A 12494-nucleotide genomic window follows, 5' to 3' on the forward strand; every position below is an offset into this window, starting at 1 on the left:
GGACAGGTTGTAGCTGTGTAAGATTCCCTCCTCATGCACAAAACAAATATATTGTAATAATATAATAATGCAAGCTTCTTACACCAACAAGATGTACAGCGCAGTCAGCACAAGTTTCTCTAATTGAAACTAAAGGTTGATAAAGTGTAAGCTGCTAGACTGTGGTGTCTGCTTCTTCAAGCTTTAGAGGAGAAGGAGGAGAACCTGCTGACCTGATTCCCAAGAGGAGAAATAATGTGGAATTGTGGTATCATCTCTAATACTAAATTCTGTTTTGTAACCACTGAAATGCTTTCACAATGCTGCTAAGCCTTCTAGTCCCAGCAACACATTAACAGCAAAAGTTGATGTCTCCCCATTGGGGCTTACCTTCAATGGGTGCTAGTCCCATTGTGTTTTATTGGAACAAGTAGGGGTATGTTGGACATTAGAAATCTTGTTGACCCTTCTGTATACCTGTAGATTACATCGCAGATCTAAAAGGTTAAACAAAGTGTGAGTTTTTTTAGGGCATTGTGGGTAAATAAATGTAATTGGATCCACATGGCGAACACCACCCTGATCTCCCACAGGTGCCTAGTTTCATAAGTGTCAGAGTTTTCCTAGGTGGTGACTGAGCCCCAGGCCCGAATATCTCAGGTACTCCTATTGCGGATTGCTCCACATTGCTTTGTAGGGCCTTTTTTATGCAAGGCCAAGCCACTTAGAGGGGAACAGTTTTCAACTGCACTGCTGAGTCGATTCCCATAGGTTTACATCAGAAATGCATTGAAAATGCATTGTTTTAGATAACATTTGAGTTTTGCACAGCATTGTGTGTAAGAAGACCTTGTGCGATCCATGTCAGGAACACCTCCCTGGACTCCAGCACAGTGTCTAGTTTTCAGAAATATATGGGTTTGGTAAGTTACAAACCCAAAAAGTTCAGCTATTCAGTAAGGCAATATTGAGATATAGCCCCACACTATAGGCCCTTGTGTGATAAATACAAAACTCATAAGAATCAAAATTGCCACTTACTTGCTACAGGAATGGAGATGTTTTTGCCCCAAGGGGAGCACAAAGATTGTTGAGGATTTAAGGGTGGTGGTCAGGCCTCAAGTCATGATGGGCCAGATTGTACCCCATTATTTGATAAAAATACCATATTCCTGGCATTCAGTGAGTTTTCTTTACAATCAGGAAAAAGCACCTGGGGCACAGACAAACTCTATTCCCCCTTCTGGGGAGAGGGTAGACTCAATGCTAATGGTTGGTTGCCCCATCATTTTTCTTTTGCTACTATTTTGAAATCCCTGGTGTCCAGTGAGCTTTCTGATCTCCTGGGGTGTCAAACTGGGGAGGTACTCTGTCCGCCCAGGGGGTAGAAAGCATCTTTTGCCCCTTATGAGGTGGGGTATACCCGATGTTTAGGTGGGATGTCCCTGCTCTTTTTCCCAAACTGGTAAATCTCTGGTGTCTAGTGGAATTTCTATACCACTTCTGTAAATTGGGGTAAACCGCCAATCTGCCTCCCAGAGAAGGTAAAGAGACAATATTGTCCACATTGAGGTGAGGGCATACCCTATGCCTTTGTGGGTAGCCCCCACCCTTTTAAAAAGAAAGAAAACATATTTTCACTGGTGTCTAGTGGGCTTTGTGCCCCCCGCAGAGGCAGATGAAGGGGGAGCAGAAAGACGGTTGTGCCTGGGGGAGAGGAAGGGAAAGCCCATTGCCAGGGGATGCTCCCCCCCTCAGAAACTAATCCTTAGATCTAGTGGTACCTGCTAGGAAAGGGTAGATTCTCCTCTTTCCAATGATACCTTCACAGCTGAATTGGTGCTTGGAGGGCTGAGATATGCCCTTAAGCATTGGTGCCTTGAAAGTTAAACGAGCTGATTGGCTTATTTTACTTTCCCTTTTTGTGGTAATGATATCAATATGCCATGCATGCTGATCATCATTTAACAAAAAAGAAACAATAGTTTTAGGCTGCTGGGGAAACTCTTCCCCGAGGTGACACAAATCATTTATAAATCTGGGTCAGAATTCTTATTTAGTCCACTTTTAAATACCAGGCAACCCTCCCATCTGACCAGAAGGTCTACTATGGAGTGACTTTCTTATTATTTAAAAAGTAGTGTTTCTCTCCTGTGAAAAGATTTATGTTGATTTGCATGCCTATAGGTCTAAAGGCTGATCCAGGTCAACTTTACGTGTAGGCCTGAAGCCATGTTTTCCTTGTCAGGCAACTGAATGGAACAATATGGTGCAGCAATCCTTAGGCGACATTTAACTTTCCATACCATTGGTGTATTTACCTGCACTTTATACTATGGCCTTACTGGAAATGTAAAGTATGTTAATTGTGAATTATTGAGTTTTACTACACTTTAGGGATCAGAGCACATATGCTGAAGACTGGGCAGCAATACCCCAATATGCAGGGTTATAAAACCAGCAGCATCAGTCCAGGTGGGCGACTATGCAAAAAAGCCAGAATTTCTCGCTATTGGTTTGATATGGTCTTAGGTTTTATGCATTGGAGAAGAGCTAGGCTGCTGCATGTACAGTTGCCCTGGTAGAGGCAGTGGAGGATGTTGGTAGACAAGCACTGGCAGGATTACCTCTATCAATATGTGAAAGGCCAAGGGATTGAACTTCAGTTCTAAAATCCACAGAGGGTTAATCTTATGTGCTCGGTCATATGGACGTTTGAATGAAGAAACATCCAAGGTATGTTGCTGATTAAATTACCATTTTCCCATTTTAAGGCATGTTAACAACGTTAAAACAGCTAAAAAGCCAACTAAAGATGTTCCGGAATTTGCCTACTAAATTAATGTGGTATTATTTTTCAAATTAATTTTAATATTTTTTCTGTTGGTTCTCTCCACAGATCATGCAAGTGATTACTTGAAATACCCAATGAAACACCACCTTTCCTGGGCAGTTCCGGGTGCTGTAGGGATAAGCGAAGATCCCCATCACTAAGGCATGTCTAAATAGCCCACTATGGAGCTGGGAAGTGTGCTGTTACTGTCCTTACTTTGGAAAGGTTAGTGTGACACCTACCTGAAAAAATACCTGAATCCATCACATTTACAAAAAAGTAAAGCAAGTGTTGTAACCATAAAAAGATTAATTCATTATCTGATATGCTTAAGGTCATCAGTAAATTTGCAGGGCAGCAGTGTTGAAAATGAGGCATTACAGCCAGGGGCGGCTCCTTCGCTAAGGCGGAGGAGTTTTGCCCCACCATTTCAAAACAGTGCAAAGTAAAAATTATTATCATTTTATTTTAGTACTGCAGTTGCACTGCAGTGCAGCCAGGTTAAGGCGGGGCAGCCTCCCTTGACGTAGAGGCCAGAGGAGCAGTCGTGGCTGCACCTTAAGTGCGCATGACATTTTGGCTGGTCATCTCGGGCCGGGCAAACTGCCATGCACACTCTGCATGTTCTCTGCAGGATGTATTATACAGCCTGTGGAGAACATGCCCAGCCTCCAAGCACTTGTCTGAGTTCTGAATCATGGTGCTCAGACCCATCACAACGGTGCTTAAGCCAGTATTGTGTTTGTTCAGGGGATTCTGGGAGGCGGGGTGTTTCCTGCTGGAGGAGAAGTGGAGGTTGTGACGCCGACCTCCAGGTAAGTTTGCTTTTCTATCTTTCTTTTTCCTAACACCCCAACCTTTCCCCACCCCCGTTGCAGTTCCCTACCAGTCGCCACTGATTTACAGTCAGACCTGCTGACTTTGAAAACTGGGGTACTAAGTTTGAGTCTCAGAACTGGCTTAACATCCTGTGGTTCTGGTTACACCACTTAATCTACCCGAAGCTACAAAATCAATGCAACCTTGTGTAATGTAAGTGGTGCTCATCACCAGTACCTCACCAGTACCTTGGGGTTGAGTTTGTGCTGCATAAATCTGAAAAGCAAGACAAAAAACACATGTGAGTGTAAACAAGTGTAAAAAATGGCCATGTACGGAAGACTTCTTTATGTATTGCTTTTAAACAGTCAAAGCTGCAGTGTTATTTCCATTCTTCAGTGCACACGCTCTAAAGTTTGCAACATGCTGCCTGGATGACATTACATTGTATACAAGCAAACATGCTAGTAAAGTAAGATTTAGCACTATATAGCACATACAAAATCTATACTGCCTATAGGGGCATCTGATCATACAAGACTGGGACAAAGTCAACGTTTCAGGCTGACTACGATGGATCCTTGCGCGGCTCCCCACGCGGTAGACCTTAGTCAAAGCTTTTTAAAATTATTTTTTGTCCTCCTACGCTATTAGATCTTTTCAGTACATCGCTGATTTCCTCTGCTGTCCCCCTTCGTACTGGCCCCAGCAAAGAAATTCTGATCTTATTGGGTTGCCCTTTACACAGAACCTCTCAAATTGGTCTGTTCCACATTTCTATCCGCTTGCCCCTGGAACTGACCTGAGTGATGAAGTATATCCATGTAGAGGCATAATCATTGGACAAAAGACTAACCCCAATTTGAACAAAAGATTAAGCAACCACCTTATACAGGGTCTCCAAAAGGCAACCTTTTTACTGTTCTCTTTTCTTGTGGGTATATCTAATTTCATTATGTTTTTAATAGCGTTTACCCAATCTAAGTAGGTTGGGGGGTACTTTTAATCCAATATTTATAGATTTCTCTTCAGGCCAGTAAGATAAGATAAAAACACAGCTTGTTAGAATCTAATGGTAAACTTTCATACCCATTAAGGAGACCAAAGAAAAATAGAGAGGTGCTCACCTGTATATCGACCCCAAGTATTCCTTCCATATCTTTTAACACAGGTTCCCAAAACTTCTTAATTGTTGGGCAACTTGGAAACATATGTTCTTCATTAGCTCTTTCTTTTCGACACTTTGGACAGCATGGAGTAGGACCTTTTGCAAATTTAGCTAATTTCAGAGGCGACCAGTATACTCTGTGGAGACAGAAGCGATGATTTCTCCTTAAACTGGCAGCTTTCACTGTAGCATATAATAAATCAAAAGACACTTGCCATAATGTTTTCATGTTGGTGTCTAAAAGTAGTCTCCCAACAGTCGGGCTGGCAGTGTGAAGTCGCCATCTATCAGATAAATCAGACACCAGTAGAGATTTGCCGCTTCCTTTCTGTTTTGCTGTCTGGTTCTCAATTTAGTCTCTAAGATATTTGCAAAACCAATCGGTATTCCAATCTTTTGCATCTAGATTTTTATTTGTAAATACTTGAATTTGGATATCTGATTGTCTGTGATATACTTCAACTCTTCCCAGGATATCAGAAATCCTTCCGGAATCAGTTGGGCCCAACAGTTCACCCCAGCAGATTTTAAAAGTAGAACTAATGAACCTTTCATCCATTCAGGAGAGCCAGGGGTATCCCATATTGGCGCCAAAGCACTATAATAGCAAATTTTTAACAGTTTCCTAATTTTGCTCCAAGTCATTGCTAGATCTTTTAGAACTTTCAATCGCACTTTCAAGAAAAAGCGTGGGTCTCCAAATTTATACAGATATGCATAATCTGCTTCTCTTAGATCCTGGAGAATTTCCTTAAACATTTTGCCTATATCTGACTGATCGGGTTCATTCACAAGCATTTTCCCTGCCTTCATTTGGAAAGCCCACGCATAAATTAGTAAATCAGGCGCACATAAGCCTCCCTTGTTCTTCCTTCTTCGAAGTTTCTTCCAAGAAATTCGGATGGCCTTGGATGCCCAAATAAATGAATTCATTTTTGCCCGTATTTTCCTCAAGCTTTCCTCCTTAAAAGCTAAGGGTATGTTTTGAAACAAGAAAATCAACTTCGGCAACAGCATCTTTTTCACCAGATTGACCCTTCCTATTAATGTTAGAGGTAAATATGCCCAGCTTTTTCCTTATCAATTTTACTTAGATTTGTGTAAGATATATCATTGATGTCCTGTGTGATTTTTACTCTGAGGTATCTCATTTCTATTTTCAACTTTAATTGAGAGGAGGAAAGACTCACAATCCAGGCCATACAATCAGTTTTCGACTGATTAATTTTGTATCCTGAGATGTTACCAAATTGGTGAGCTAATCTGTATATAATTGGTATAGTATTCTCTATATAGGAGATATACACCATAATATCATTGGCATACAATGAAGCGTTTTGCCCCCAACTACCAGATCTAAAAGGCAATATGTTGTTATGTGCCCTAATAATCTCTGCAAAGGATTCAATGTACAAATTAAAAAGCATGGGGGAGAGGGGACAGCCCTGCCTTGTAACTCTTTGCACTAGTATAGGAGAGAAGAGGTTCTCATTTATTAGTATTTTAATTGTTGGGGTTTGATAAATTGCAGAAATAAGTCTAGTAACGTTACCCCCCAAGTTGCATTTCTCCAATACCTTACTCAAAAAGGCAGAGTTCACGCGGTCAAACGCTTTTTGTAGCGTACAATGTAATGATATCTGTCGTAAATATATAATTTACCGTCTTAATTTCTATGCAGGTAAGTACTTAATCAATAATAACTCAATCGGAAAGAAAGAAACAGAGTCCGTGGTGTTAGAGTTCTTAGGGGTTTTATTCCTTAAAAAGGAATCGTTCCGGAACTGGATATCAGGTTCCTGGCACCACACAGGGTCCAGGAAGGGATAGAGCAGTATTTTATTGACAATACATAGCTTATATACTTAATTTACACCATAGAAACCAATATAGAAGGCGTAACAGCTGAGAGAAGACAAGATAACAGCATCCACGTGTTACTAGTACGTAATCAGAAGGCGTGGACTAGGCGTGAACTAGAGGTGTGCGCTAGAAACGTCACAGGTAGGTGTCACAAGGGGGTGGCACTAAACAGAAATGTTGCAATGTCAGCAGAAATCGGAAGCTTGGATGCGCGCGCAGCTGCATGACGTGTGATTGACGTGAAACTGGAGGGTGCAGGGGGCTTGACATTTACACTGACGGAAAGAGACAGAAGTCTGGCATGTCAGATCAACTCGTACTTCTATCATATCTGGTATCTGATGTTTGGGAACCATATTATCTGAACGGAAAAGGTCTCTGGGGCAGAAGCTATTCTATACTGACTATGAGTGCGTGTATAAGCGCCTGAGTGTCTGCATGAGAAGCGTGGGGGCATGGGCCTTCCATGGGAGCATGGTAACAGAGGCTATGAATTACTTGCATGGAGACAGGCCGGCCCTTTGGCTCTGCAGCTGGGGGAAGTTTACTTAAACTAGTAGGCAGGAATGTATTTTCGAGGAGCGGAACAGATAATTTGAAGGTTGTAGTCAGTCTTGGCAGGCAGCAGGCTGAGCTAAGCGCGGTGGGCCGCGCTGGAAGTAAGTCAGAGTTCACGGGTACAGAGGCAGCCTGGGCTGAGGCTTTCAGAGTCAGAAGCCAGAAAAAGGCTCGATGGCAGAAATTCAGGGCCTACTTTGCCAGAGCTGAAAAACGTGTAAAGTACACTACAAAAAGACGTTGGCATAGCATACTTAGGAACGGACTATTCAACCCATTCAGGGTGGGTCTGAAAGAGGACATGTTAACGTTGGACGAAAATGTATTTGCGTCTTCATAGCTGGCACAGGAGGGAAGTTACATGCACTTTAAGCTGGTACATGGAGACGGTGGGGTACACGCTAGGGAACACAACTTGACCATAAAATTTATATTTCCTCATTCCCTCCTTGTTCCCTATGGACCCTTCATGATATATCGATCCTCATGAATCGATCAGTTTGTTCTTGTAACATCATTTGCTCTTCTTTCTTTCTTTCACGTCTTAAATAGGAACATGGAATGTTCAATGCATGAAGTGGCACACAGTCCACAAATCGCTGGCCCACACTGCAAGCACAGGCAGCAACTGAATACTAGGACTAGGCCAATGCCTAGGAAGGATAGGATCTTCCATCCCCAAGCGGTTAACGTTGTCCAGAAACAACCGGACCAAGTCCAGGTGCCTGGATTCTGATGTGTCAGATTAGCAATTTTATGAAGACGTGTAATAGCTTTGTATACAGATGGCGCGTTTTCTGGAATGAAAACACAGCAACTTGACCCGATGACCTTACAGGCTCCACCTCTATCTGCCAAGATGACGTCAATAACAAGACGATTCTGAAGGACAACAACCCGCATGGCGGACTGCTCTTCGGTTAGGTTACCTAGGGCGGAGGCAGTTTCATTCACTACTGCTTCAAGTGTTCTAGTTAATCTGCGTATTAGTTTACTATTTTGGACAGGGCCTAAAAAGAAAAAGAATCCTTTATTAAAATCGGTGTACTGTTCCCATGCCGTTTCTGTGTAGTCGACAAGCGGGATATCTCTTCTGAGTCTATTCTTTACTAGATTTGTATTTCTGTGATAATCAGGAGGAGCTAGAAAAACAGGTGGCAGAAGGAATGCAATATAACAGGTACCATCCCAATCTGGAGGTAAACGTATGTATGCGGTATGACCACAAACAAAATAGGAATGACGGATAGCTTTATAGGACGATTTACCATGATCACTGAATTCGACCACAGTAGTACATTTACTATGACCTAAGTGTACTGAACCTTTCTTCCTGACACATAATTCACCAGTGACTGGTAATACTGACATAGCGGGCAGAACTGGTGCAGCTTCGGATTCAACTGTAAGAATCATAAGGTTAATTGTGTAATTACTTAATCCATATACTTCATTTTCTAGATCAGTTCCTATTCTAATGGGGAGTCCCTCCTTATCAGGGTAACAGACGTCGAGCAGGACTAAGTTCAAGTTTCCCCAAACCCAGCTCCCGTCGAAAACAGCAATATCAGGATCTAAGGAATTAATTATTTTAAACCATGCACCACAGGAGCCGTTGTGAGTGAACGGATACGGAAAGAGGGGCAGAGCTCCCTTGTAATTCTGGTAGGGAGGGAGTCGGCCACATATCCAGCAATTTGTAGCATTATTAGTCTGATGGGAATGATGTAGCATACTAATGAAAGTGTTGTTGCGCAGCGCAAGTCTGTAAGAGAGTTCATGTGGAGGTAACTCGCTAAAAGTATATTCAGCAGAAACATTGTAAGCAGATTGTTCACGCTTGAAAATAGGGCAATAGATAGGAAGGAGTATACTTGCAACAATAATCAGAAGACTTAGAAAAAACATTATTAACAATGTCACTATACAGTGACTACGCAGTGATTTGCAGTATGTACGTTTCTTGAATTGTCTCTCTCTCTCTCTATCTCGATCTAGGGGATACATGTCAGAAACTATTTAACCGATTCACCTAGGGGAGGACTTAAACAATTAAACTGTCTGACTTGCTAGATCGGAGCTTTGATCTGTACTCCTCTTGTGGAGTTTTCTCTCGTTCGGAAACTTTAAAGTCACTGGGCTCGATACAGTCTTTGGAAGGGGTGGACGAGCCTGGGTCTGGTTTCAGTTCATTGCATAGTTTGATATGGCTCGTGTGGATCCACCCCTTTCTGCCCTCCACTTTCACCGCTGTCCTCGTAGTAAGTAGAACGGTCTTCGGCGCTTTCCAGCGGGGCTCCAGCGGACTTTTCCTGTCAAAGTTCCTTATTAACACCAGATCGCCAGGACGGACATCATGCGGCTTTACATCAGTGTTGTCAGGGAAGGCTGCGGCAACCTGTGAACGACATGATTGGAGTGCAGACATCAAGGAGGCAAGGTAATCTGTCAACATATTGCAATCAACATCAGTAATTTTCTTAGGAATGGGCGTCCCCCACATATTCGGTGGTCTACCAAAGACCACTTTGTACGGGGATAGTCCTGATCTCGAGTGGGCAACCATTCTCATATAGAACAGTGCCACTGGCAGGGCGACTATCCAGTCGACCCCTTTCTCTTGACATATTTTTCCAAGGCGGGTCTTTAATGTCTGATTATGCCTCTCTACAAGGCCTGCGGCTTCGGGATGTCGGACACAATGGAATTTTCATTGATATCCTAGCAGCAAGGAAACTTGCTTCATTAATTCGGATGAGAATGGCTGACCGTTATCTGAGTACACGACACGAGGCATGCCGTACCGTGGGAAGAATTCACGAACCAGCTGCCTGGCAGTGGTCGGAGCAGTGTAATCTGGGACTGGATATGCTTCGGTCCAACGGGACAGTGCACAAACAATTACGAGGACATATTTGAATCCTCGACAACGGTCCATCTGGATATAATCCATCTGGAGGACTTCAAAAGGGTGATCGGGAGGATGAAATCCACCTTGCTCTACAGGGACGCTTTTACCTGGATTGAACTGACAACAGATCATGCAAGTACGCACTTTCTGTTTTGCTGCTGCTCGTAAGTGTTTATTGCTCCAAAGATTTTGTAAACTGTCTAACATCGCTTTCTCTCCTAGATGTGCTGGACTATGTGCTGTATTGATCATGACTTGAACCATAGAATCAGGGAGAAACCATGTATATTTTCCCTTCGTCATCCAACCTTGATCTGTCTGGATCCCTCCTAATTCAATCCATTTCTTTATTTCATCAGGGGTAGCATGTGTCTGAATATCGATAACATCTAGTGTGGGATCCCTGACTGTCATACAATTTGTCGGTCCTATTGTCTTTGTCATGTCAGTTGTCTGAGTGTGCGTCAATGCTGTATGTTTTGCTGTCTGGTCTGCCAGGTCGTTACCCTGGGAAACAGAATCTGTAATTTTAGTATGTGCTTTACACTTCATGACGGATATGCCTGAAGGCAGATGTATTGCTTCTAACAGTGCTTGAATGAGGGGACCATGTTGGATCTTGGCACCATGAGAGGTCAGAAAACCTCGTTCTTGCCATAACATTCCGAAGTCGTGTACAACTCCGAACGCATAACGGGAATCAGTGTATATGTTGACATTTCTGTTCTTGGCTAGTATACAGGCTCGGGTCAGAGCAATAAGCTCTGCCGCTTGAGCGGACAGTGTGTCAATACGATGTGTTTCTTTTACTTCGGTTTCAGTGGTCACTGCATACGCGGCCACTAATTCTCCTGTACTTGTTGGCATACATGAACCATCCACATAAAGTGTCAGGTCTGGATTTGTCAGTGGAACATCTGTTAAGTCTCGTCGGGGCTTTGTTACTGCATTAATGATTTCTATACAATCATGCGGGGCTGGATCTGTCCTAATTGAAGGTAACAGTGTTGCGGGGTTCAGAATGCTGCAGCGTCTGATTTCTATGTGTGGCTGGAATAGCGTTAATTCGTAACCTGTCAGTCGTGCTATGGTCAAGTGCTGAGTCTGGGTTCTGTTTAAAAGAACCTCTACAGAATGTGGAACTTGTACTGTCAACTGATGGCCTAAAACAATTGAATCGCTCTGTCTGATTGCTAATGCCGTTGCTGCTACTGACTTTAAGCACGCAGGGAGTGCCTGGGCTACTGAATCCAATGTACTTGAAAAATAAGCGCAAGGCTTATGTGAACCTGCTTGGTCTTGAGTGAGGACAGACAATGCTGTGCCATCACGTTCTGTAACAAAAAGTGTAAACGGTTTGCTGTAACATGGTGTCGCTAAAACTGGTGCTCGGCATAATGCTTTCTTTAATTCCTCAAAGGCTTGTGTGTGTTCCTGAGTCCAAGGAAGGACAGTCGAAGTCGCTGCCTCCTGTGTCGTTAACTGGATGAGTGGTTTAGCTAGAAATGCATATTGAGGAATCCATTGTCTGCAGTACGAGGTGAGGCCTATAAAGGCCCGCACTTCCTTTTGTGTCTGGGGTTGTGGCATATTTACAATTAACTGAATGCGATCGGGAGTGAGCTGTCTCCCCACTTTGGACAGCAAGTGATCCAAGTACACAACTTGCTGAACACAGAATTGTAGCTTCGAAGGAGACACCTTGTGTCCCTTGTCTGCCAGGAAATGTAAAACTGTCAGTGATGCTTGTTCACATTCGGGCTCACTTCGTGCGGTGATCAGCAGATCATCGACGTATTGCAGTAAAGCGGTATTAACTGGCATTTGAATACAATCTAGTTGTCTTTTCAGTGCTTGACTATAGATGCTGGGGCTTTCTGTGAATCCTTGAGGTGCGCGGGAAAATTTGAAACTTCGTCCATTTAAACTGAATCCGAAGAGATATTGGCTCTCTGGATCAATAGGTACACTAAAGAAAGCGTTCTTGAGGTCAATTACAGTGAAGAACGTTGCTTCTGAATCAATAGCAGTCAATAGGGAAGAGATATCAGGGACCACAGGGTACTGTGGTACAATGCATTTATTCAGCTCTCGCAGATCAATCACCAGCCGATATACTGGCGGTGCATTGGGATCAGTGCGTTTAAGAATTGGAATGATGGGTGAATTACAGATATTGGAGTCGGTCTCTACGACCACTCCTTGGGCAATGAGCTCTTCAATGATTTCCAGTAAAGCCACTACAGCATCAGGTGGTAACTTGTATTGTCTGATTCGTGGTAAAACAACTCCTGTCTTGAGTGTAACACGGTATGGTGTGATATGCATACAACCTACATCAGTTGGGCCTTTTGCCCACAAGT

At 43.1% G+C, this 12494-nt stretch overlaps 1 protein-coding gene across 2 annotated transcripts in view; it reads left to right on the plus strand.

The window, feature by feature from the left end:
- Window positions 1-12494, plus strand: part of LOC147701152 (sialic acid-binding Ig-like lectin 16) — a 557018-nt gene that overhangs the window by 159172 nt on the left and 385352 nt on the right. For both annotated transcript variants that reach the window (XM_086929911.1, XM_086929912.1), the window contains exon 2: window positions 2879-3037. In XM_086929911.1, the coding sequence (XP_086786037.1) occupies window positions 2995-3037 (43 nt within the window). In that variant the 5' untranslated portion in view covers window positions 2879-2994. The remainder of the gene's footprint in view (window positions 1-2878; window positions 3038-12494) is intronic.

Source organism: Lissotriton vulgaris, chromosome 7 (assembly GCF_964263255.1).
Source record: "Lissotriton vulgaris chromosome 7, aLisVul1.2, whole genome shotgun sequence".
Taxonomy (NCBI): Eukaryota; Metazoa; Chordata; class Amphibia; order Caudata; family Salamandridae; genus Lissotriton; species Lissotriton vulgaris.